A 27,991-nucleotide genomic window follows, 5' to 3' on the forward strand; every position below is an offset into this window, starting at 1 on the left:
ATTAGTCTGTTTTTGCAGTAGAAGTACTGCATTCAGTCTGTTACTGCAGTAGAAGTACTGCATTAGTCTGTTACTGCAGTAGAAGTACTGCATTAGTCTGTTACTTCAGTAGAAGTACTGCATTAGTCTGTTTTTGCAGTAGAAGTACTGCATTCAGTCTGTTACTGCAGTAGAAGTACTGCATTAGTCTGTTACTTCAGTAGAAGTACTTCATTAGTCTGTTTTTGCAGTAGAAGTACTGCATTCAGTCTGTTACTGCAGTAGAAGTACTGCATTAGTCTGTTACTTCAGTAGAAGTACTGCATTAGTCTGTTTTTGCAGTAGAAGTACTGCATTCAGGACGCAGGGTTCTGCTCTGAGCCAATCAGACGCCTGGACTCCTGGTAACCATGTGAAGAATGTGCTGACAGAAAACACGACCTCACACTGGGGTCAAAGGTCAACAGAGAACTGATGGTTCACAGAGAGACGTTTAGTTTGATCACTTCTTCTTCAGTGGTGGTTGACTGCAGTGGGGTCAGAGGTCACAGCTTACTGAAACATCACAGTACACACTGTAACTTTATTAATTTTATGCCTAAAGATAAATAATGTTGATATTATTTTGTTGCTGTTGGGCCAGGTGTCATTGTGTTTTTAGTTAATTGTCAGAGTCAGGTGAGCTGATCCTGGTGCAGCCTCTGTGAGGACACACGTTTGTACTTGTACACTTGTGAGGACTCTCAGTCACATCAGACATTCCTCAGCCTGAACTGAAAAACACTGATGCTGGTCCTCACAAAGGTAGAAATGCAAGTGCACACACTACTGTTACTGTTTTTTTTCTTCAAACAAAAACTCACAGCTCAGAGAGAACTGGAGTTTAAAAAAACAGACTTCTTTCAATTAAGTCTGGTTAGGTTAATTTATAAATGATTGAATGAATCACAGACAACAGGATGATTTTATAGTTAAAACTGGGCTTTTTTCAATGTAGTTTGGCATGAAGGTTGATTGAATGATTTGCAGACAAGATCACTCCCAAGAGCATAAAATCAGACTTTTTCAATGAAGTTCTGCAAGTAAGATTACAAATAAATGACTGAACGAATCACAGACAACAGGACTCTGGTGTTCAAAAAACAGACTTTTTTTTCAATCCAAAAGGATTGTAAAATGAATCACAAACAGCATTTCTTTTAACTGACCTTTTTTAATGAGGTTCTGCAAATGAAAAATTATTTAATGGATCACAGAATCTTCTGTGATTTGGTTCAATGCAGTTTGGTTAGAAGATTTACCTATGACTGAATGAATCACAGAAAGACATTAGTGGAAATAAATTAATAAATTAATGGATGAATACATGTAGAAAAACTCGCTTAAACTTTCTGAACTTGTTTTTTTCCAGGTCTGGAGCTGATCATCATGGAAACACAGCTCTGAGGTCCAGAATGAGGTCTCTGTGTGTTTTCAGCTCAGTGTAATCCCTGCTGGATCCTGTTAGGGGATGTTCATTAAGTTTTCACCTCCATTCACTGGCCTCCTCCTCCTCCTCCTCGTCCTCCTCGCCACTGAGCACGCTCAGACCGACCCTTTGTCCCCGGGACATCAATCAGCTCAGCAGTTGCTTGTTATCCAACCAGAGGTTAAATCCTGCTCTGATTAAACGACAGGGTCCATTTGTTTTCTTTAAGTTCTCAAATAAGCTGCAGGCTCAGGCTCTCTCTCTCTACACAGAACTCCATTCAAAATATGCTCCTTTTTTACTGCTTTGTCTCTGTTTGAAGGATGAAAATGACATTATAGAAATAAATAAATAATTGATTAAATGGATAAATAAATAAATAAAAACATACAAATAAATGCAAAAAATAAATGGAAATTCTATATTTTTACATTTATTTTATTATTCATTTAGATATTTCTATATTTACATTTATTAAATTATTTTCTTTTAATTTATTACTTTTTTCTGTGTTTCCAAGCTAACCAAATAGTTATATGTATAAATTAATTGATTAATTGAAGCATAAATAAATACATGTGGAAATGTTAAAATAAATGTGAAAAATAACTAAATAAACAAAAAATACCTACATACATAATAAAATTCATGTAAAAATATATTATTTCCATTTGTTTTGCATTTTTAAATGTAATTTCTACATTTATTTATTTATTCATTTTTTTCTACTTTTTTGTCCTTTATATCTCTGAAGTTATTTTTCTTACTTTTATAAAGCCACAATTGTTTTTTATTTAATTTAAATATGGCAGATTTGATTTGTTTCCTCATCAGGTTTGAGTGCTTTTACAGTTTATTTTGAGTGTTTTTAAGTATTCATGGTTTTAAACCTTGTGTCTGTCCGTCTGTAGGTAAACTCACCCGTCCCACTGTTTTTAGTCCGAGTGACGCCTCTGTATGACTTCACAGCTCTGTGATTGAGGCTGTAACACCTGCAGCTGATGATCACACAGGTGAACACACTCATTCATCTAAAACCACCTGTGAACCCAGACAGGTAGAGACACAGACACAGGGACCAAAGTCTGTGCGAAGATTTATTGTTTTTACTAAAGTTGTTCTTGTTGAAAAGTTTCTCTCTTCCTGCTGAGTAAGTCGACCCTTTAGAAAATAACATTTCAACAATTTTCTTTGTTCAAACAGAAAATTAAAAAGACAATTACCATATTAACCTCCTATGAGTCAATTTATCTGGGATCATTTCAACCTTTTTTTGTAATCTTACTTGCAGAACTCCATTAAAAAAAGTCTATTTTAAATCAAACAGAGGTTTATCGACTTGTTTATTGACTTTTGCAGAACTAAAAAATCTGAACTTGTAGATGTATTCATTTTACACGGAGAAACATTAAACACAATAACATATACGACACAATAACATTACACACAAAAACTTAATGACAGAATTGTACATTCATATACACGACATTGTGATCAGATTAAACACAAAAATCCTTTTTTTTTTTTAAAGTTTGGAGCCCTTAAGTTAATTATTGGGAATAAATCATTAAATGTGTCTTTTCTTTTTTTTTTTTTTAGTTACATTTATATCATGATTCTGCCATTTTTATTATATTTTTACTGTTACAGAAGCCCTGTTAGGCAAGATGGATTATTTTTTTCTGATGGAAGTTTTTCCTTTTTTTTAAATTCCTGACAACAGGTGAAAAGATTTTTGCCTGTTGTCAAGGAAAAAAAACAACAAAAAAAAACTGTGAAAAACAGATGAAAGGAATTTATTTTGTAGTAGAAAGATTGAAAAAAAACCATCAGTTGTTAAAGATGAAAAAAAAACCATTGAAAACATTTTTACTTCATGCACTCATATGAAAACTATTGAAATAAATCTGAAAGTGAAGTATCTTATTTAAAAAGCCTTCTCTGAGTGTTCATTTTATTTAGGTAAAAATGTGATTTTAAAATGTTTTTTCTATCTGTGACAACAGGTGAATTAAAAAAAAAAGATACTTGACACACTGATTTATTTTTTAATCTGTGATTTATTTATTGTTTTTACAGATGAAGAAAACAAAACAAAATATGTTGTCACAGATTGAAAATAACACAGAAAAATGATCCTGTCAAAAAAAAAAAAACCCATTGTGCTTGCCTTTCAGGGCTTCCATAGAATTATTTATCAGTGTACTCACCTAACTCAAACACTTAATAACATTTTTTCACATATAGGGCTCCATAATGTTTCCTTGAAAGTTTAGGAAAAATAACTTCTACAAAACAAAAAATGTTTTTTTAATCTTTCATGTTGCTCATCTGCAGGTAAATTTGACAGTTTTGTGTCGATCTGAGCTAAAAAAAACACATTTTCTAACTTTAGTTTGAACTTGCACACATTTTTCAGAAATTAAAGAAAAATTGCAAAAACCTTCATCAGTTTAAATTATACTTAAACAGTAAAACAAAGCTGTAAATATATTCACAGAACATAAACTCGCACTTTGAAGGTGTAAAATCCTTCAACATATTTCAAGGTTTCATTGAACTAAGTAGTTCTTCTTCTGTTTTCCTGCAGCAACAAAAAAAAACATCAATGCTGCAGCTCTTCTTCTGTGGTTTCCTCAGATGGTAGCAGCTGTAAACACACAGACAGACGGACGGTAAAGTGTGTTTACAGCTTCATCTGTTTGAGGACGCCGTGTCTCCGGTTTCAAGTGCTTCTTCAGCCCCGAGTTCCTGCATACGGTCAGAAAACATCTACAAACAGGCCAAAAGGTGTCTGTCCACATCAAGGTATTCTATATAATCAGGGAGTGTTTGTAAGTCTTTAAAAAGAGAAGCATTCCAAAGACTCGGGAAGCTTTTCTGGGTACTAGAAAGAGATTCGAAAGTCTTTGCAAGTCTTTAAACACTCGTCCAAAATTTGATAAGCATTTGCAAGTCCTCAGAAGCACTCTGGGTCAGTTTTTCTGAGTCATATCTAGTGTTTGTTGGTCTTGAAAAGAGTTTGCAAATCTTTAAAAACACTCACAAGTCCTGAGAAATGTATTTAAGTTAAACAGTGTTCCTACATTTTGAAAATTGCTTGCAAATCTTTAAAAAGTATTCCCGAGTCTTGAGAAGTGCTCCCAAGAAGCTTTTCCAAGTCATACAAAGTGTTCCCATGTCTGGAGAAGCTTTCACAGCCCTTTTGTTCATCACCACGACCCAGACCATCAGGCTGTTGGACCATCGGGCTGTTGGACCATCGGGCTGTTGGGCCATCGGGCTGTTGGGCCATCGGGCTGTTGGACCATCGGGCTGTTGGACCATCAGGCTGTTGGACCATCAAGGCCCCGTAGCTGACTCGGTGCTCCTGGTCCCAGCTGGTGGAGGAAGAGTTTGTGTAGTTTTAAGTACATTTTGCAAGTCTTTTGCAAGTGTTTCCGAGTCTAAACTTCCCGTTGGAAGCGTTGTCATTTCCCACCAGTGCTGCTTCCAGGAGCCAACAGAAGTAATAGAGTGCGGCACAAAAAAAAAAAGTTCTCAGGTCTAAAGACGAGTTCACATCGGGATGCTGTTGTCCATTAACACCACCGAGTGTTCAGTCTCGGAGGCGTGCGAGCCATCGATGAGCCTGGCGAGCCCCGTGGTGGTTGAGTATTTGAATATGAAGGCTTTCATGAGGTCATATCGGTAGTTCCTGTTGAGGAAGTTGTACAGGACCGGGTTGATGCAGCAGTGGACCAGAGAGAAGCACTGCGTCAGGTGCAGCGCCACGTCCAGGAAGTTCTCCAGCCGGCAGCTGAAGGGCAGGACGTTGAGGAGCGACAGCGTGTCCAGCAGGAGGACGGCGTGGAACGGCAGCCAGCACACCAGGAAGACCACGATGTAGGTGAGGATGATCCGCCGGCTGACACGGCGCTCCTGGTCCGAGCTGGGAGGGATGGCGGCTGCCAGGAGCAGGTAGAAGACGGCGATGACTGGGAAAGGAATGGCGAAGCCGAGCACGATGAAGCTCAGCTGGACGCCCACCATCCACTCCCGAGGGTTGCTCGACGGGTACACCGGGCGACAGATGGCGCCGTCAAAGTGCGGCGACTTGACCGCTTGCAGGAAGTAGGTGTCGGGGACGGAGGCCGCCATCGCCAACAGCCAAACCAGTACGCAGATCAGTCGTCGCACCACCTTCTTCCTGCGGCTGTCGGGGGCGTGGGCGTACAGCGTGACGGACAGGTAGCGGTCCACGCTCATGCAGGTGAGGAAGAAGATGCTGCTGAAGAGGTTGACGCTGAAGACCAGGTGGGTGAGCTTACACACGGCCTCTCCGAACGGCCACAGCCCGCCCTGCAGCAGCGAGGTCACCCACACCGGCAGCGTGGCCACGACGCACAGGTCGGCCACGGCCAGGTTCAGGATGTACAGGTGCGTCTCGTAGCGGTCCCTGTCGGAGCGCAGGTTCACCCACACCACCAGGGCGTTGGCGGCCAGGCCCACCAGGAAGATGAAGATGTAGAGGACAGAGAGGAGGTGGAGGAAGGCGGCGTGGCTGACGGCGCCTGAACACAGCAGCGTCTCCACGCGGGACAAGTTGTAGTGGTCGGAGGCGGTCAGGTTTAGCTCCTCCCACAGCTCCATGAGCTCGCTGAGGTCGTTGGCGCTCAGACTCATGATGATGAGGTCACACCTGGAAAAAACACAAAGAAAACAACTAAGTGATGCCGCCTCCTTCTCCTTGTAATATCTTGTAATACACATACACACACACATCCTTGTACTTCTATTTTTGTGAGGACCCTCATTGGAATAGTGAATTCCCAAGCCCCTTACCCTAATCCTAACCTAACCATTCACTAAATGCCTTAACCCTAACATAAACCTAATTGTAACCTTAACACTAAAACAAAGTCTGAACCCTCAAACAAGCCTTTAAAGAAGTGAGGACTGGCCAAAATGTCCTCACTTCACAAAAATGTCCTCACTCTGTTGGTTAAAAATGTGCTCCGGTCCTCACTATGTAGGAAGTACAAGCGCGCACACACACACACACACACACACACTCACTCTGGTACAGCGGACCACACATACAGACAGATGGACGGATGTACGGAGGTCAGGGGAGGGCAAACGATCCAGACATCATTAATAAACTGAAATGCTTTGAACTGACAGGAAACACTACTGAAACAATAACCTGAGTGTGTGTGTGTGGTGATCACAGATCAATACTGAGAGTTCAGTTCAGCTGAAGTTCACACTAAATCTGATCCGAACACTGACGGAGAAGAAGCTTTTTTTAACGTCCTGTTTCCAGATTTAGAGAACAGAAATCAATATTAATGCTTCTTATTTTAACTATTAATCAATAAATCAAAAAGACAATTCAGGACACAGATACACAGACATCAATCTAAATTATGTCAATATTTTTTAGCAAATCTTCTGAGTGTGTGACTCACCAAACTCCATTGAAAAATCTCTACATTTAAGGATTCTTTGCCTCATGAGTGGAGGAGGAGGAAACAAAGGAGCTTTATTGGACCTTCACTTTGAAATAAAAACTCACCAGGAGACTTTAAACTAAAAGGTCACGACCTTCAAAATAAAAGTTTACTGCCGAGCTGCAACAATGAGACAATTAGTGGTTCAGCCAAAGGACAGAAAACATGTGAAGAAGATTTTAAAGTGTCTTAGAGTCGACAGGTTTCTGTCTGATTTAAATCCAAAATGTCATTTTAATTTTGTGCCTACTGTACATTTAAATATATTTAATTTAAAATAAATGACTAAGTTGCATGTACAAATACTATTATAATTACAAAGTGAAAAATAAATATTGTATAATAGAATCAAAATAAAATGATATAACTTAAGAAAAAAAACTTTTAAAAAAACAACAACAACATTTGAATACAACATAATTGTATTGTTGTGTATGTATAGTAATGTAATGTATTTATTTTTGTATTTATTTTACAATAACGTCATCTAAAATAACCCTAAATATAACATTTTAATTGAATCATAATGATTACTAAAAATATAATTTGTATACAACCTAAATATCTAAAAATAAAGAGTAAATGAAAATATTTTCAAAATGTTATTGTTCAAATAAACATCTAAAAATGAAATACTAAAAATGATTACTAAAAACATTTGAATGCAACATGAATATGTGAAAATACAATTAAAAGTTGAATATGAAATAAATTGTTTTCATAAAATTAAAATTTGAATTAATAAACACAAAAACATGTGACTACAACATATTTGTAATGCTTTATCATATAATAATAATATTAATAGGAGGTGACATGGCTGTAAGGAGACACTTATTTACTCTCAGGTTTATGTTAATGAGCTCACACACACACACACACACACATACACACACACACACACACACACACACACACACACACACACACACACACACACACACACACACACACACAGTGAAACCAGAGCTCCCATTCAATGTAAAACCCAGTTTGTCTGATAAGATGCATGTTGGCACCAGCTGGGAAGCTCCTGAACGCACCATCAAAACACCAAAGTGCACTTAAAGCGCCATAAAACACTCAGCCTGACTCCTGTTTATAACAACAACAGCCTCCGTGAAAGACTCGTCACGTTCAAAACTTCAGATTTAAGGATTCATACCTTATTTGCAAACGTTAAAATGCTTAAACACCCAAATTAAAACGTGAAACAACGAACACAGTGTACCTTTAAATTCGGCTTGCATTTCATACACCCCGAAGGGACATTTGTGCTTAAAAACGCAACTTTTTTAACCAAATTCACTTTTATGAACACAAATTATCACCTTCGACCGGCACGGCTGCCAAGAGCGACATAAATCACTTCTGAGACGTTGAGAAGTAATTAACATGACATAAATGGTTACTTTTTCCATTTTAAAAGGAGTCTGGCTTGAGGCATTTTGGCTATAGCAATACTGAAAGAATCGGACATGTGAGTTTGTTTTGCAAGTAAAGTAACTTGCGAAAAATGCAACTTTCAATGTGAAGCCCGTCCAAACTCCCTTGTAAAATACGCAAATTTAAGGTTTGCGTATTAATCGGTAATATTAACCGTTTATAACACATCTATTCAGACTTTAACAGAGCAATCAGGACAAACGCTTCAGCTCGGCTCACATCTCAAACACCACCATAGGTTCGTTCATTAAACAGCACTTATTTAATCAGGTTAAAGGGAATTCTGTAACAACAACTCGGCTCTGCAGGGAGTTAAGTGGACCTGAAAACAATTGATATAAATTGAGATTTCACTAAGATTAATTCGTTTTTGATAAAACAGTTATATGCCGAATACACCAGAGAGCATTTATGTTTACTAATAACACTTAATAGTTGTCCTACAGAACTACATACGTTTGCTTGTATGTGTAAACTTACAAAAATTACACATTTCTAAAGGGAGTCTGGGTTGGAGTGTGAAACTGCGACAGAAAGCGAAACGGATCTGGTTTACCTGCAGAAACACGAGAGATGGAGCCAAACTACATTTAGTTTTGTTGTTGTTGTTGTTTGTTAAAAACACTTACAGGTCAAATTGGAGTTTAGGCTGAGCTCCGCAGGTTCCTCCCGGTTAATTCTTGGTCCTGAGGCGGGTTAAAGTCCAGTTTGTGCGGTAAAGTGAGACGGACTGTTGGGTGCCCCCTCTCTTTCTGCACTTTATTAAGGAGCAGAAAGAGGAGAAGAAACGCCCACAGAGACAGGCAGCTCCGCTCCGCTCTGCGGTGATTTATTGCGGTTTCAGCTGCGGGACAATACAACTGAAGGATGTGCGAAAAAACTGCGGATTTCCATTTAAACCGCAAACAAAAGCGTCACACACGTGTGACGTCCAGATGGATGTGCGGAAAATAGACTAGACTTGAAGGATTTATTTATATTAATGTATAACATTTAAACATTTTACACATTAATATTATTTAATTTAGGCTATATTTGTCGAAAAATGAAGATAAAATAAAAGCTTAAACATTTAAATACATTCATATGATAAAATGACAAATGTTGATTTTAAAGATAAATATTTTAATTGTAATATAAGTTAAATATAAAATATAACAATAATTTAGGATGTTATAATAAGTCATCCTATAAGAAAGTTTTTTTTAAATCCTGATTCGAATCAAATTAAGTTTTTCCCATAAAGTCAAGCAAAGTTATAATTGACAAGAAGCATCATTTTGCCATCATCATGTCATCACTTTATTAAGTACACATATTGCATACAAATATATTCAAGCAAAATGACATTTGTAATTACACATAAATGACTAGACGTTGATAATAAAGTTAAATATTATTATAATATGAATGAAAATGGATGGATGGATGGATGGATGGATATCTAGAAATAAATAAATAAATAAAAAACATAATACTTTTTTTTTTTAAATCAGTGTAACTAGAAAAACATCTTATAACATGTCTAAAAGTGCAATAAAAAGTTAAAAAATGAAATAAAAATGTAAAAACCTGATCAAATGTAGAAATAAACATGAAAAATAGAATTAACGATCAATAATAATAAATTAATAAAACTACATAAGAAATGAATAATAAAATAAAAGTGAATACAACAAAAAACTTAAATGCAACATACATATCTAAAAATACAATCAAGGTAAAAAAAAAAAAACATATAGAAAATAATACAATGCAATAAAAAGTAAAATAATTTTCAAAAACGAGATAACATTTAAAATGAAACATGAAAAAAATGATGAATCCAAACAAATGTGTGAAAAATAAGCTTTAATTATAATTATATATATTTAAATATATAAAAAATAGTTAATAGAGTTTAAATGCAATTTGAACATAAGAGGATCACGTGACTGTGAACAAACCGTGTTATATTCCGGTACAAACACCGGGACCGGCGGGCTGCAACCATAATAAAGATGATTTTATTTTGTCTATGGCTGCAGCAGCCTCTCTGTAGCTCTCAGTCGGTTTTCTTTCAGTTTCTTCCTCCTGTAAATCCTGTCGGACGAGTCTCCGTGCGCATGCGCGGCGTTGCTATGCTCCGCTGCACAGAAACACAGAAGAAGGGGAGACCCACGGGGTACCAACAGAAACCAGCACAGATCCGAATAGATCCGTGTTTATAGGATCCTGGGGTTTCCTTCTCAGTATGACGTCACGCAGGTAAGCTCTGGTTTTTCTGACCAGCTCCTATCTCCTTAACAAACCTACTATTTCCACAATGTTTCATCATGTGAATGAGATTTTTTTTTGTCTTTGGGGGGGGGAAATCCTTGAAAATGTTCCCAAACTGAGATTTTATTATGTGTTGGTGTTTCCATGACATCAGCCGGCCTCACAGCTCTCTTCAGATCTCAAAGTTTTGTCTTAAACAGTACACAAAATAAATTAAAAAAAAGTCACATTTTGGACTTTTAAAGTCAATATTTGTACTTCTCTAAAAATCTGTAAAGTCACTTTTTGTCTTCTGAAAATACGGAATTCTGACTTTGGTCAAAATTCTGACTTCAGAAAGAAACTTACTTTTACTTTTACTGACTTAAACTTACTTTTACTTTACTTTTACTTTTTATAACTTTAGATGCAAAAAACAATGTGACTTTAAATAATGTTAAATGTAAAAAAAATAAATTTAAAAAAAGTCAGCATTCTGACTTTATTCTCAGATTTATTCTGACTTCAAACTCAGAATTCTGACTTCAAAGTCAGAATTCTGACTTCAAACTCAGAATTCTGAGAATAAAATCAGAACTCAAATATTTTTTTCATGTGTGGCCCTAATCCTCTTCTTTATGAAAATAAAGTATTTTTTTTTACATTTAACATTATTTAAAGTCACGTTTTGTTTTTTTTACATCTAAAGTTATAAAAAGTAAAAGGCATAGTTTTTAACATTTTCAATGATATAAAGTCATATTTTTAACCCTTGAAGTTATGTCAATCAGCGGGTCAGTTGTTTATTTTTAAATTATCTCAAGTCATATGCTTTTACATTTAGTTATTAGGTCATTGTTTTAACATTTAAAGTTACCACAAGTCATGTTTCTTACATTTAAAGTTTTTAAAAGATCATGATTTTGAACAAAACACACAAAAAGTCATAAATGTTAGTCATGCATCTGATTGAAAAATCGGAAGACATTTGATAGAAATTGTTTTATCCAATAAAATACAAATTATTTTCCTTAATGGTAATTCGTTTTTTTACAACAGAAACAGATTTCCGGATGTTTTTATTGGAAAATAAGTAGTTTGATTCAGTAAAATGTGTTTTTATCTATAATAATAATAATTCAGATATTCACTGAAAGTATAAAAGAGCTCAGGATGTTAAATGCATTTCTGCTGAAGTCTCTTTTCTTTTCTGTCTTTTCTCGTGTAAATGTCCTCAGTGTCCCTCCCCGTCTCCTCCCCATCACCTCCCCCGTCTCCTCCCACCTCCCCCTCCTCTGCAAACAAGCTGCTGCAGGACACAAACTAAAGCAGGTTCAGACAGAAGTATTTGTTTTATAGAAACATTTAGAGAGAAAAGTGAAAATAAATGATGAAGTGATAATTAAGTTGTTTGAAAAGTATAGCAGTGTTTTATTACATTTAGAATGATCAAAGTCATATTTTGTACATTTAAATTTCCATAATGTTTTAGGTTTTTATGTTAAAATGACTCAAATGTAGTTGTTTTTAGACATTTAAAATGATTGATATGTTTTTAAATTAAGATAACTAAAGTTTTTTTTTTTTTTTTTTACATTTAGGACCATCAAAAGTAATACTTTTACTAGTTATTTCATGTTTTTTTTTTCATTTAAATTGATGGAAGTATTCTTTATTTTCTTTTACATTCAAAGTCTTTTAAAGTCATGTTTGTTTTTGTTTTTTACATTTAAAGTAATTCAATTTTTAAAGATATTTGAAGTTGTTTTTTTCATATTTATGATCTAAAATCTTTTTTGTATTTTATTTTTGACATTAAATAAAAAGAGTCATATTTTATTTTTATTTAAAGTAATTAAGCCTCAGGGCTCTGCAGGTCACCGCAGATTCTTCAGGCCTCTGCAGGTTCCAGCAGGTTTAGTCTGGATCCTCATCAACATCAGATCCTTCAATATAAAGGAGCATCACTTTCAGCCTGAAAATTAGGGATGCACGATATTGGATTTTTTTGCCAATATCTGATATGCCGATTTTTTGCAACTTGTTTAGCCAGTTACCGATAACAATATCGATATTTTTCACCATACAACTAATTGCAGAGATCTTCATCTCTTTTGTGGTGGAATTAACATACAGTATTGTGGTGCATACTCTTATCACATTTGGTATGTAATATTCATTCCTTGTGCAAAATAAGAAAAATACTTGATGCTTAAAACGGCATACTGTCTGTCTGTCTGTCTGTCGGTCTGCTGATTTGCTCATCAGCATATATGTATGGCCACACAATAACCCTCCTCATACCTACTGTCAGAAATCAACGTGAGCAACAACTGGTGTTGTAAATATCAACTCTTTATTTTTATTTTTAAAATTATTTACCTGATTTTCTGTTCAAGTTGTTTGACCTTTTTTTGTTATGTAAATAAAAATAAAGTTGTCCTCCAAAAGTGGGGGGGGGTGGTGGTGGGCTAAAAAATAAAAAATAAAAAATAAAACGGCATACTTATTTTTGACAATTGCTTTCAGACAAAATACAAAAAGATACATCCTACTTAAAACTTGGATGATGCTCTCCCTGAGATCATCAATAACTATACCCACAATCAGGGCAATTTCACAATTGACATAATAAGTAAACATGTGCTTAACATGCAACGGAGAGTTGATGTGCAAACAATAAAAAAAATCTGAACATATGACAGACATAGGCGCCAAGGTTGTGCATTTAATCAAGTAAGCAGCGCCACATTATTTAATCGGTTTATTATATCGGCGGATATCGGCGTGTTGGCCGATGTCTGATAACGTGCCGATAATATTGTGCATCCCTACTGAAAATACTCCAGAAACCAGTTTCCTCACTTCCTGTCTGATCTTCCTTTGAATAAAAATCCTGGTCCTGGTCCTGACTCAGCCTCTTTCTCCTGACAGGAAGCTGGCAGCAGCTCATGATGCTCTCCAGGACGTCCTTCAGGACGAGATTCCTTCCGAGCCTCTTGGTCCCCCGGTGGATCAGCTGCAGCTCTGCCAGGACCGGGCCACCATGTACCTCAAATACCTGCAGATCTTCCGCCATCTGGAGGAGGTCTACGAGGAGCTCCTGCAGCCTCAGAGGAGGCGAGCCGTTCGGATGGTTCTGGACCGGCTGATTGGTCGACTCCTGGAGCTCAAGAGTCAGATGGTGGAGCTGGAGCTCTCCGAGTTTCACTATTTTGATGACCAGCTGCTGGACCTGAAGATGACCCCGGTGAGTCAAGAAAACCTCCAGATTTGACCAGGGCCGGTTCTAGGCAGCATATAGGAGGGGGCAGTCAGAAATGTGAAGGGGGCATCATGAGTACACATCATGCTCCAGCACTATTTTTTTCTGTGCTTATAGTAACGATGCTTTCTTCATTGGTCTATGTGTCCAACCCCAACCTGGAGAAGTGGACTGATAAATATATAAATTAATAACATAAAATAAAATAAAACATCCTTCATCCAGATTTCAACCAACAATCGTGTATCTTGTGTCCCTTTTTCAGGGGATTTTTCTGCTACTGCAGATAACTTTGTCAAATTGTAATGTATATTAATTTTGTGAGTATACTAAAATGTGCTTTCTCAAATTCTAAAATTTTGATTTGAGGGGGCAAGACATTTATTTAAGGGGGCTCGGTCCCCTCTTGCCCCAGCGTAGAGCTGGCCTCGGATTTGACCCTTCCAGACCTGATCCCCCTAAACCTGATCCCTCCAGACCTGATCCCCCTAAACCTGATCCCTCCAGACCTGACCCTTTGTCAGTGTGAAGGAAAAGAAGAAGAAATGTTTTGGTCCTAAAAGTTAATTTATTGAACTGACCCCCTACAACCGAAGTCGTAACCTGGTGAATTCTGAACAAACATTACAAACACATTTTTAGATTCAGTGACTTACACTTTCAGATGGCACAACAATCTGATGTTCATTCATCCCGAATATATCCACAAATCCACTCACTCCACAGTGATCCAGTGGTTATCTGTAGATCCAACAGTTCACTGTGGACAGGAGCTGCTGACAGAGACTTCTAATGCAACATGGTCTCACAGAAATCTGTGAAATAGCCACGGAATCACTCAAATTTCCGTGAAACTGACACGGATTTCGCTACAATGCAAGTTAATAACAGTCATATCCCGTGGCTATTCCAACATACAAAGTGATTATGTACATTCACTGAGTAAATATTTAGAAAATAAAACATATATTTCTCGCTAGAAATGTGATCAAAATCCATTTTTATGCAGAAACTAAGTCAAAATATTGATTTTTTTCACTAAAAATGAGAGAACTGTCCGCCATGTTTTTTGTTCTGACCGTCGGGACCTTGAAAGTCACGTGACTTGGAACAAACCAATAGGAAAAAATATTAACTTTTTTTTAATATATTAACTATTTCACAGATTTTGAGTTAAGCGAATCCGTGACTATTTCACAGATTTCTGTGAGACCAGGTTCTCTAATAGAAACTGTTTGACTACAATTAAACTATATAGACTATAGACTATATTGTGTCTACCATTTTTTTCTTACAGAAGGATCTGGAGATCCCCATCCCTCGATACTTCCTGAGAGAAAAGATTCAGATGCAGACGAAGTTTGCCAAGATCCTGGAAACGCAACAGAACAACCAGACGGTCAGAGAGGAAATATTGTATATAATATTATACAAACTAGATTTATACTGAAACCACAAACCACTTGTTGTCTGTCCTCCAAAAGAGATCCTCAGCGCTTTTCTAGAATAACATGAGATATTTACGACAAAATAAGAAAGAGAAACTTTTTTTTTCTCAGAGAAAATCACAGATGCAGAAAACATAGTCAGGAAAAAAAATCACTTGGACAAATTAAGATTGAGAAAATCAATTTTTTCCAACAGTGAGTTTTTAAATAAAGTTTTTTGTGTTAAAGTCTAACCTTCATGTGTCTGGCCTGTGCAGGTGAGTTCAGTCCAGTCGATGAGTCTGGAGGAGGCGGTTCGTCTCCTGCAGGTGTCTGAGCGCGCTCGGCAGGGACGAATCAGAGCTCAGTACATGAAGGAGCTCGTCCAATCAGAGAGAGGCGTCTACAGACACAACTGGAAACCGACAAACCTGAGCCCAGACCAGGCTGCGATCCGGATACAGAAGGTAACGGACGTTTTCTGATTTTGCATTGAAATTAATGGACAGAAATGCTTAGCACCTCCTGCTGGAATTTTTGGTAGAATTCACTTCCTGGTTTGCCCCCCTGCTCAGACCCGGAGGTTGCCGCCTGATTACAGGGCCTCCACTTGAGACATCCAATATGGCTGCCGTCAATCAGTGACCCATTTTTGTAGAATATACAAAAGATGTACAAGAATATTATTGTAAATTTTGAAAAAGTTGCTGATACCTCAGTAGGAATATTTAATGGAGCGATGTAATGTAAAATAAATTAATATTTCATAACTTAATTTATAGTGAAACCGTGTTGAAATGTGTGTATCAAATTTGATACAGCAGGTATTAATGATTGCCATTTTTTTGCATATCATACTTTACGCATTAAGTAAAGCAACATATTAAGTCTTTTTCTAATTTAGGTAAACTAATATAAGTAAAGGTTTAACTGACATAATTAGGTATATTTAGAGTAAAGTTGAGATCTCTCGAACAATCCAAAGAAATACATATCTTTTTTTTTTTTAAATATATCAATTTCCATGTATGAGTTTTTTTGCCATCTAAAAATACACACAAAAAACCCCAAATTATGTCTGCAGGTTCAATTAACACTCCACTTTAAAAAAAATAGAATTTCTTGTTTAAATTCTAGTTTTTACATTTTAAATTGTTTAAATTAAGTTCTTACTTTAGATTTAAGATGTCACATCAAACCATGAATGAGATAAATTATTTAACAGTCAAAACTGATTTTTAAGTAAGAATTTAATTTAGGAATATAAACTTTAAAAACTTCTAAAATCAAGATTATGACTGAACCTGTTCAACATTTGAGACATTTAAAAACACCGTAAATGGATCAATTGATGTGCAGAATTACAGATCCAGAACTACACGAGAGATTTGTTGAATTTAAGTCTCATGAGTCACAATTCAAGCAGAGATTTCTGGATTCAGATTTAAATTGTAATGGTGACATTATTATTGGTGACACTATAATTAGAGATATCTTGGATTTGATTTATTTTGTAGGAAATGTTCTTTTCATCGACATCTGTTGTCTTTTGTTTTTACTCATGTTGCGTTTCAGGTTTGGAGAGGTCACTGTCAGAGGAACCACACCAAGAGACAGAGAACCGAGGAGATGATTTTTCTGGGAATGGTAACGTTCTTTTAAACACAAAACCTACCCACTCTGGCTCCTCCAGCTCCCAAAGATCCCCATGGTTCCTCTTTAAACTCTCATCGTTCCTTATCGATTTACTGGTTCCTCTGGTTTTTCTATTGTTGTTCAAAGTTCTCCTGGTTCCTCTCCTTGGTTCTTCAAAGTTCTTGTGGGTCCTTGTTTGGTTTGTCTGAAAAGTGGCAGAACTGGAGGAACCATAGATCTCCTGCTTCATCCTACTTCTTCCATGGTTCCCATGGATCTACTGGTTTCTTCACTAGTTCCTCTGGTTTCCAAAGCTCCTTCCTTGTTCCTCAGATTTTTAACTTTGGCTCACTAGTTCCTGGTTCCTCACAGTTCCACCGTGGTAAAGTTCTACCGTAGCATTGTTCTTCTCTAGCATCTAGAGGAGATGCTATATTCCTTTGCTCTCTCTGGTTCCTCTTGTGGTTCCTCATAGTTCATTGTAGTTTTCCTGGTTCCTCATCTGGTTCCTTATATATATCCCCAAAGGTTCTTTGGTTCCTCTGATTCCTCCCCTCTTTACCCTCATTCTTCTCCTCTCTCTCTGGTTCTTCATAGTTCCTAATACTTCTCCTGGTTCCTCAGATCCCACTGGGGCCACCTGATCCAAGTTCAGCACAGCTCCAGGCCCGACAGGTGTCGGCGGGCCACAGGCTGATCCAGGATCAGAACGAGGAGGAGTACCGGAGAGATCAGCTCAGAGTGAAGCAGTCGGTTCTAGATGTGGAGGGAACCGACATCAAAGAAAGCCAGCAGGAACAGATCCGACAGTGGTTCATCAGCTGCAGGTCAGACCAGAACCTCATAGATCAGTTTTAGGACTTGTTGGTTCCTCTGGTTGCGCCCCTGTTCTCTTTAGTCTTTCCTGTTCCTCAGGGTTCTCTGAGTCCAGCTTTTTGGTCATTCTGGTTCCGCTGAGCAACGAAAGAAATCAAACGTCAACATCAGACAGAACATTGAACATTTTGTTTTTGATCATTTTGAGGCATACTTAGAACAAGTGAACTAGAACCTACAGGATCCTTCAGAACATGTAATCAGACAAGTAGTCCATCAGAGGTCAAAGGTCAGAGGAACTGACCCACAGACATAAAGCTGTCCACCCAGTTTAAGTATTTTTATTTAAACTGTCGCTACGATGAAATGTCTAATCAACCAACCAACCAACTCACTAAAAAAACAGTGAATTATAGCCTAAAAATAACAGAACAGGGAACCCTGAATTGATGAGTTGGATCATCTTTGTCAGCAGCAGGTGAAGGTGCACCTGAGGTTAAATGACATCATCGTCTCTATGGCAGTGAGTCTCCTGCATGACATCATTTGTTTATTATGTTAATTAAAGCAAAGAGAGACGCTGTAAAACTTTAAATTAGTGGACGTCTTAAATCAGGTCTGGCAGAAGTGCTTGCAGCCAATCGAACACCAATGTTGACCTTTGACCTTTACGAGTCCTTTAGACCTGATAAAGTCCTCCTCCTCCTCCTCCTCCTCCTTATCTTCAGTCTAAAGTCGAACTGGTTTCATTGGTTTCTATTCATTGGAACAGGAAATGTGTAAAATTATTTTCTTTATTATGTATGTGATTGTTCTATTTTAATAAATGTAATACTAATGTTTGTGACAGATTTTTGTAAATTTTTAGTTTCGGTATCATTATCTTTATTATATAATCATTTTAATGTAAATAAGAATTTAATTAGATAATCAAGTGTCCACTATATTTCATGTTTGGAGTTATTTATTCAGATAATTATGCTTTATTTGTTATAACTTATTTATTTTGTCATTGCAGTTCATTTATTTTTTTCATATTATTTTTGTATTTTATGGATGCAATAAATCATAAAATGTGGATATATAGATATTTTTTATTTTCCAATTTATTTTATATTTATTTTATTTTATTTATTCATGCAATTGATGTGTAAATGTCTCCACCTGAATGTATTCTTTTTCAAATTATTAAAAAAATATATTGGTTACTAATTTTTCTTCAAGAATAACATGATTAAACAAACCATATAAGATACAAATAAGCAATTTTTCTCATGTGCAGAGATGCTACAGGGAAGTTTCCGGAGTTTCCTGACACTGAAGACGGAGGATCAGCTTCTCTGTTCTCTCAGAAAACCCCTGAACAGGTAATCAGCAGCTCTGCAGTCTCATTCATGAATATATATATATATATATATATATATATATACTTTTTATATTTGATGTTTTTATCTGATCAGATTTCAGCTGAGCTCACAGCGAAAGAGGAAGAGCGTGAGGAGAAGAAGAAAAGAAACAAAGAACAAAAAGGAAAAGGAAAAGAGGAAAAGAAGAAGAAAGAGAAGACGGGGAAAAAGAAGAATAAGATGAAAGATGAGACGAAGGTAATAAGAGATAAAAGTTCACATTAATATCTGATATTTAACCTCACTGATATTTATTTAATAAAAAAACGTTTATGTTAAATAGATTATTTGTTAATTATTATGGCATGTATTTTGAAAAGTGTATTTTGGTATGTGCACTGAGGTAGGTGAAGGAATGTTGCATATTTAAAAAAAAAAGATAGTATCTAATGATAATTTTAAATATTTGGAGGACCAAAGCTGCCAAAATAACAAAATAAATGCCTTGATAATTAAATAAATATACCATTAATGTACCAAAATATTAAAAAGAATATAGGCCTTGACAAATTGATAAAATGTGACAAGTTTATATATATATAAAATTTGTCTTAATTTCCCTATTTATTGCATATTTTATTTACTTGGTTTCAATTATTTTTTTCTCATTTTAAGTATTTACAAATATATGTCTTCCTCTTTAAATGTATTTAATTATTTTTTTATGTATTTAGTTAGTTTTATGTGTCTGTTTAATATGTTGTTTAACTTACTACTTTATTTAGTTGCTAGTTTATTGTTTTATTTTCCCATGTATTTAGTGTTATGCTTGTTTAGTATTTCTGTTTTTGAATTTACTTCTTGGTCTTTATTATTTATTTATGTATTTATTAAATAAATGGAGAAAATCAATTATATTTTACCATTTATTTATTTAATGTTTTATTAAATTAATGTTAATTTTTATTTTATTATTTTGTCTTTGCATTTTCTTTGTAATTACTTCCCGAAACATGTTTATTTCCGTATTATTTCAGTTATTATATTCATTCAAAGTGCATCATGAGGTCAAATAAAAGGGAAAAAAGAAATAAATTTATGTCACATTTATCAATTAATAAAAAGCCTATAATTTTAAATATTTTAATTAAATTAATTTTTAATTGATCTTGGCAGCTATGGTCCTGCATTTTTGCCTCTGTTGGAAAATTTAAGTTTTAATATTAGGTGAACAAAGTTGATATGATTGTGATTTTTTTTTTTTTAATTCAAGTTTTTCTTTTGATCTGTTGTAGGAAGACAAATGTTGGATGAACCCTCGTAGCTGTTTCCTACCCGACATTGTTCAAGGAGGCAAAATCTTTTCAGGTCAGTTTGAATATAATCTGTATTAATGTATTTTCACTGAAAATCTGAACACACAGACATGAAACACACAGTCTTCCACTCTGAGCATCATCTCTGATGTCCATCAGAATGAATCAAAAAATCCACTGCAGAACTTTCCAGGCTGTTTTTTGGGAATATTTTCCAGGATTTCAGGCTTGTGTTTGTACATTTTTTCCAGGTTTGCAGGCTGGTGTTGGTGGATATGTTTTTAGGTTGGTGGATGAAAATGCTAATGCTCTGATGTGTGATTATTGATATTGAACTTTAGCCTCAGAGGTCAAACTGCTGCTCAGAACAACCTTAATGTTACTGTAATGTGAGCCTGCCGCCTACACAGGAAAACACATTTTCCAGACAGGAAGTGGAGCCTGGGAGCCTAGAGGACAATCAGCTGCACCTGGATCAGCTTCCTGTCCCGTCCTGAGAAAATAAAGGTTCTCACACACCTGACACTTCCCGTATGTGTGTGTTTGTGTGTGTGTGTTCATTCAGACAAGTGGCGGTTCTGTAACAGTCAGCAGAGTTTGGACGTGCAGCTGCTCAGAGAGGAGAAAAGACAGGAAGTGGAACAGGAAGTCAGACATCAGGTGAGTTTGTTTCATATTACAATTTAATTCTATTATATATTGTTTTTGTATTTTTTATTTTTAATGTTTTGTTTGATGATATTTTATTTTGTATGTTTGTTTTAATTTTGTACTTTTTAATATCAATACCTATTATAATTTTTTTTTTTCCAGATTTTTGTTATTTTGGAAGAGTTTTCCCAGAGTCCAGGCTGTTCTTTGTCCATATTTTACCAGTTTCCAGGTTGATGTCTAACATTGTTTTTCCAGGCTAATGTGCCAGAACATTTTCTTTCAAGTTTCCAGACTTTTATTTTGGAATATTCTCCCAGGTTGATGTTTTGGGAAAATTTCCAGGTGTCCAGACTGTGGTTTTGGAATATTCCTCCGTGTTTCCAGGCTATGTTTGTGATTGTGGGTGCGTTTGATTACTGGATGTTTCCAGGTGGACGAGCTGATGAGGGCAGAGCTGAAAAACCTCAAACTGGTTGTGGAGAAAACAAAGAAAAATAAGAAGACCATGAGAGGAAACAGAAAGGTTGACTCTTTTTTTTAAGGTGTCTGTTTGTTTCTGCGTGCTGAACGTGCCGACAGGTAGAGACATTTAATGTGACTACTGTTTCATTTTAGAAGAAGAAGAAAACAAAGAAGAAGAAGAGAGAGAAGGATTTGACAGCCGACAGGTGACTTAACTTGTTTTTACGCGTCCTAAACTGTGATTGGTTCCTGTCTCTGTGTCCTGAGCTGTGATTGGTTCTTTTCTCAGGTCTTTAGAGTCTTTGTGTGAGGAGTTGATTTTCGAGGGTCTCCTCATCAAACCAATGAACTTCAAGCTCTCTGACTTCATCGGTAACAACAACAACAACAACAACAAAACAATAATAAAATCTTGCTTCTCACAGTGAGTCAGCTGTCTGTGTGTCCCCAGGTGAATACAGTTACCTGGCCTCCACTCTCCGACAGGTGAACATGGAACCAATGCCGTCTCTGTCCGACGTCAGGCAGCTCATCACTTTGTACACCGTCCTGCCTCTGGGTCAGTCAATAACCGATCAATACTTCATCAATAGTCTACCAAAACTCCATCAATACCTCATCAATACTTCACCAATACTCCGCCAGTACTCCATTAATATTTCATCTATACTCCACCAATAGTCCATCCACCAATACTTCATCAATACTCCACCAAAACTCTATCAATACTTCACCAATATTCCACCAATGCTCCATCAATACTTCATCAATACTCCATCAATGCTCCATCAATACTCCACCAATACTCCACCAATGCTTCATCAATACTCCATCAATACTCCACCATTACTCCACCAATAGTCCATTGATACTCCACCAATACTCCATCAATGCTGCACCAATACTCCATCAAAACTTCATCAGTACTCCACAAATACTCCATCTATACTTCGTCAATACTCCACCAATACTTCATCAATACTTCATCTATACTCCACCAATAGTCCATTAATACTCCACCAATACTCCGTCAATAGTCCACCAATAATCCGTCAATACTCCACCAATACTCCATCAATCAACATCAACATTCATTAATTTAAATCAACATTAATAACAATTCATATAAATAAATAAACTCGAACTTTAATAAATAATAGAGAAGTAAGTTTAATAAACAAACTTCTTCATTAATTCTGCTGAATGTCCCCTCAAGGATCTCAGGCGGTCCTTGAGAAGTTCCCCGTGGCGAAGACTCTGCTGCTGGCTGGTCCGTCTGGAGTCGGTAAGAAGATGTTGATTCACGCCATCTGCAGCGAGACTGGAGCTCACCTGTTCCACCTGAGCCCCGCCCACCTCAGCAGGTACCCTGGCAGAGGAGGAGCCGCCTACCTTCTGCACCTGGTCTTCAAGGTCAGTACGGACCGGTCCAGACCTACAGTCGGCTTCGACAGTTCGTGGCCTCTCATTGGTCCGTTTTGTGTCATCTATCAGGTGGCCGCTGAGCTGCAGCCGTCTGTCATCTGGATCCAAGATGCAGAGAAAACGTTCCACAAGAGAACTCAGAAAAGCGACAGAGAGGTCAGGAAACTCAATTTACAAGGTCCTTTTATTCTGAAGGTTTACAGGAAGTATTTATGGTCAGAAACCTTTGAAGCAGTGGTACTCAACCGCCGAACTGTTATTTCTTCACTATGGGTTTTGGTTGAGTCAGTACATGTACATAGGGACTTCGATTGCATGAATGAAAAAAAAAAAAATTGCACTTAAATGGCGTGTTCCAAATGATCTACTAAAAGAAAGGTGGACAGTGTAAATCTGCAATTTAAAAAAAAGAATGGATTAAAATTTGCATTAATTCTCCCTTCAACAATCACAAGACCCATGTGCTTAATATGCTTGGAGACTATAGCTGGGATCAAGATTTCCAATTTGAAACGGCATTATGAGACAAAGCATAGGAAGTTTGGAGAGACATTTCCTCAAAATTCAGAGGTAAGAACAGCAAAAAAAAAATGCACTGAAATCGTCATTTCAAGCTGCAAGTAGGATTCTTGTCACATCTATGACACAAGAAATAATAAGAGAATTCATGACTGAAGTGATGGACACAATGTTTGTAGACAAACAAAAAGAGGAAATTAAAGCTAAAATTAAACAACCCCCCCTTTCAGATTCCACAGCAAGCAGACACACTGAAAAACTGCAGAGTGCATTTCCTCAGTTGATGGTGTTTGTGAGATATTATAATGAGTCAAAAAGGGAGTTTTTATATATGAATTAATTAATATTTAAGCTATTTTTGTTGTTGTTTTGAATAAAAAGGACATTTTCTGTTGAATGTGGCCTGACCGACCTCAATAAATGGACCTTTGAGTCACTGAAAAAAATCTTTGTGGCCCTTTAAGATTTGTATTTGAGTACCCCTGCTCTAAAGGCTTGAGACAAACAAAGAAGTGTTTAGTCTCTGCTGCCCTCTGCTGGCTTCTCAGCTTCTTCACACAAGCTGGATTCAAAATGTGGAAACTAAAACTCAAATTTTATTTAAATTTTTTTTATATTAACTAAATCTTAAAAACATATTAATAAAACTCAATGTATAAATACAAATCAACATTTATAAATATACCTTCACATTATTATATAACAATCAACAATTATAAATAAAAATAAACATTGATAAATAAACCTTAACCTAAATAAATAAAAATAAACATTTACAAATAAACCTTAACATTAATAAATTAAACATTTACAATTCAAAATTAATATTTATACATTAAAAACAACAATCATTTAAAAAAAAAAGATTTAAAAAAAAATAAATTCTGGGAAAAAATCCAACTAAATCTATTGTTTTACGGACAGAGAGATGACATTTTTTAGAAAAATGTGCCTCTGGTCTGGAACCAGTCTGGACAATCCACCCTCTTGTGGACCAGTTAAATTCCCAGTCTATGTTCCAGTCAGATCCTCGGAGGTTGAAGAAAGACCTGCTGAAGTCTCTTAAGACTCTGAAACTGGAGGATCGAGTTCTGGTGATTGGGACGACTCGACGACCGTTTGATGCCGACATCAAACCGTTCTGCAAAGTCTACAAGAAGATCATCCTGATCCCGAGACCGGACTACTCATCCAGACTGGGTAGCGTCCACTAACACCCCCATTAGCTTTCACGATATGCTAATTATAAGCTTCATGCTAATTCTAACATTAGCATTTTGCCTTAGTCCTATGGAGGGAGCTGCTGCGTGCTGAGGGGGCGGAGCCTGGGCCTCGTCTGGACCTCAGCTCGTTGGCGAAGATCAGCGACGGCTTCACCCAGGGTCACATCCTGCAGGCGGTCCGCTCTGTGCTCCACCCCCACAGGCTGAGGAAGCTCCGCCTCCAGCCGCTGACCGCTGCAGAGTTCATCCAATCACTGTCGAGGATGGATCCGGTGTACAGAGAGGAGGAGGAGGCCTTCAAGGTCAGAGATCACAAAAAACAATGTTTCTAAAGTGGTTCTTGTTAAGAAGTCCTAAGTGGGGTTCTAATTAGTTCTAAGTGTGATATTTAATTAATTTTAAGTGGTCCTAAGTGATTAATAGTTAGTTCTAAGTGGTTTGAAGTGATTATTAGTTAGTTCTAAGTGATTATTAGTTAGTTCTAAGTGGTTCTAAGTGATTATTAGTTAGTTCTAAGTGATTAATAGTTCGTTCTAAGTGGTTCTGAGTGAGTATTAGTTAGTTCTAAGTGGTTCGAAGTGATTATTAGTTAGTTCTAAGTGGTTCTAAGTGATTTTAGTTAGTTCTAAGTGATTAATAGTTAGTTCTAAGTGATTAATAGTTAGTTCTAAGTGGTTCTAAGTGATTATTAGTTAGTTCTAAGTGATTAATAGTTAGTTCTAAGTGATTAATAGTTAGTTCTAAGTAGTTCTAAGTAATTAATAGTTAGTTCTAAGTGGTTCTAAGGGATTATTAGTTAGTTCTAAGTTGTTCAAAGTGATTATTAGTTAGTTCTAAGTTGTTCAAAGTGATTATTAGTTAGTTCTAAGTTCTTCAAAGTGATTATTAATTAGTTCTAAGTTCTTCAAAGTGATTAGTAATTAGTTCTAAGTTGTTCTAAGTGATTTTTAGTTAGTTCTGGTTCTAAGTGATTGGGTTCTAAGGGCGCTTTCACAACCCAAACTTTATTCCGTTTCAATAGAACTCTGGTGCAGTTAAATCCTTGTTCCTTTCCCAATCCTTTGTTTGGTTGCTTGTGAATGCTCCAATCGTACTCTGGTGCGCACCAAAACAACCGCTCCGAGACCACTTGCGAGAGGGGTCTTGGTACGTTTCCAAACGGACCCTAGTGTGGTTCGATTGCACTGTGAACCAGAATCCAACCCAATTAAAGAAAATGAACCAAAACGCTAATTTGTCATTGCAGAATTATCAACCTGTTGCTAAAATGGTGTGCCATATTTGACTGTTTTGTCTTCAGGTTTGGTTCAGGAAGACGCCGCTGGGCCGAAGGAAGGCACGAGCTACCAAAACCAATGAAGAAGAAGGTGGAGGGAAAGCGAGGAAGACGAAGAGCAAAGTGGACAAAAACAAGACAGTTCGGAAGAAGAAGAAGAAGAAGAAGAAGTGAAGATTAACCATTATGATTTCACAGAATTTTAATTCATGGTTGAATTTGAATTGTTGTTTTTTTCTTTTTCACACACCAAACATTTTAGGTACAGTGCAACAACTGTTTCATGAAAAACTAGCTTCCTTTATGGTTTTAATGCTTCTTTAAGGTGTTCTATATTTTTTTATTCATTTTTACAGCAAATGATAAACCAGTGTTTTTTGCTGTTGATTTTTCTCTAGTTTTTAGGTATTTATTTTTTTAAATCAACGTTTTGTCCTGAGCCAAATCGGTGAAGTGTTTTTTGCAAAACCCCAAAAGGTTCCCAGGTGCAATCACCATGAAGAACCACTTCCGTTCTAACTTAACTTCTGCAAGGAATCAGTTCCCTCATGAGGCTAGCTGAACTGTCTGCAGCAGGCTGACTGACACATGGCCGTGTTTCCTTTAGGGGGAAGAGTGGCTGCTGGGAAAGTCTCAGGCCACGCCCTCTCTAATGTCCACTCACCCAGCATGTCTCCATTACAAAAAAAGGCCCCCAGAGGGATTTATGAGACTGGTTTTTGATCGTTGCGACAGTTTCGACCGTAATCCGTGATCACATACGCAACGGATCAAACACGGGAGATGCAACTGTGTCCGCCGTCGCTAACTGTAACGTCTGCCGCTGATCATAAACAAAGCAGCATGGCTAATTATGCACAGCATCTCCGCTGATCATAAACATCGTGATTGTGAATCAACCGGCATCGCTAACTGTGCACAGAGTGTCAGGTGCTTGTAAACAAACAGAGATCCCTAAGTGAACACCTCCTGCAGCAGCAGCACATACACACTGTACTGCTACAGAGCTAACTGTTAGCCTGTTAGCAATATGCAGACTGGACACTAAGGGGTTAACATCCCCTCCAGCTCTGTGACTGCAGCTGGGAGAGACTGCTGCAGGAGGACTGGGCCGATTCGACTCATTCTTACTCTTCTTAATGAGCCACCGGCCTCCGCGGTTCATTAAGAAGAGTAAGAACGAGTCTACAAAAGTCCTTAATAAAACCAGAAAAAGTCGCTGGATTTGTCACCAGTCGCTTTTTTGAAAAATAGTCGCTGGGGGGTCTAAAAAGTCGCTAAATATAGCAACAAAGTCGCTCAGTTGGCAACACTAATTCGCCTGCTTTTAAAAATGGCGCGTGTTGTTGTGGCATTGAGTACTACATCACATCCTCCTTCGCGTTCTATCCAATCAGCAACCAGGCTTTTTTCAGGGGAGAAAAACGGCCCTGCTCTTCTACAGGGCCAAAAAAATCCTGTCAAAAAACCTCTTAGGATGGCTCATATTCAAATTAGGGACGTTTTGGCTCATTCCAGGTATTGGACTGTAATGGAAACACCCCTACACACACACACACACACACACACACACACACACAGTAAGAAACTTTGGCCGGGTCAAATTTTACAAAGTGGTTTCACTATTACGTGCTGCATTCAGGTTCCTGTCAATTATTCACCAAAAGTGTGACTCATCAGTCTTGTTATGTTTTATGGGATTTAAAAGGTCTATATTTAACACTACCTTTTGGATTGATTTTGCAGACATATTTTCCATCCAATGTCTAAACATTTCAAAATTTGATTGGGAGCTCTGTGTTCACAATTTTCTTTTTGTTCAGTTCACAATTACATTTTTCATCCTTTCCATAGAGATTTCTACTGTAATACATTCTAACGAATCATCAACAGCTGCTGTTATGTTGTTTACCACCTTGACCTTTGTGCATTTCTTACACACAGATCGCCACACCTCCTCCATAATCCTTTCGGTTTTATATACCTCATTTTATATCCATT

General features: G+C 36.9%; 2 protein-coding genes across 2 annotated transcripts; one reads left to right on the forward strand and one right to left on the reverse strand.

Moving 5' to 3' along the window:
- Positions 1–4,251: 4,251 nt before the first annotated feature.
- Positions 4,252–9,333, reverse strand: ackr3b (atypical chemokine receptor 3b). Its single transcript, XM_059328121.1, has 2 exons — positions 9,018–9,333; positions 4,252–6,128 (listed from the first exon to the last, which is right to left on the reverse strand). The coding sequence occupies exon 2, from the start codon at positions 6,110–6,112 to the stop codon at positions 5,006–5,008; it is 1,107 nt and encodes a 368-aa protein (XP_059184104.1). The 5' UTR covers positions 6,113–6,128; positions 9,018–9,333; the 3' UTR covers positions 4,252–5,005.
- A 4,180-nt stretch (positions 9,334–13,513) lies between these two features.
- Positions 13,514–26,424, forward strand: LOC131962574 (dynein regulatory complex protein 11-like; the record flags this gene model as incomplete). The annotated part of the gene is made up of 18 exons (XM_059327519.1): positions 13,514–13,876; positions 15,189–15,290; positions 15,597–15,785; positions 16,894–16,965; positions 17,578–17,780; positions 19,052–19,136; positions 19,230–19,373; positions 20,411–20,483; positions 20,997–21,091; positions 21,516–21,608; positions 21,701–21,753; positions 21,837–21,919; positions 21,999–22,106; positions 22,764–22,960; positions 23,042–23,128; positions 24,514–24,691; positions 24,778–25,016; positions 26,015–26,424. Coding segments are annotated over 18 exons (2,514 nt in total), but the record flags the coding sequence as incomplete, so codon positions are not given.
- Between the last annotated feature and the right edge of the window lie 1,567 nt (positions 26,425–27,991).

The sequence above is a fragment of the Centropristis striata genome, chromosome 24 (assembly GCF_030273125.1).
Source record: "Centropristis striata isolate RG_2023a ecotype Rhode Island chromosome 24, C.striata_1.0, whole genome shotgun sequence".
NCBI classification, from domain to species: Eukaryota; Metazoa; Chordata; class Actinopteri; order Perciformes; family Serranidae; genus Centropristis; species Centropristis striata.

Excerpts from the sequence above, each read along its gene's own strand:
- ackr3b (XM_059328121.1), bottom strand. The coding sequence starts at position 6,112 with ATGAGTCTGAGCGCCAACGACCTCAGCGAGCTCATGGAGCTGTGGGAG.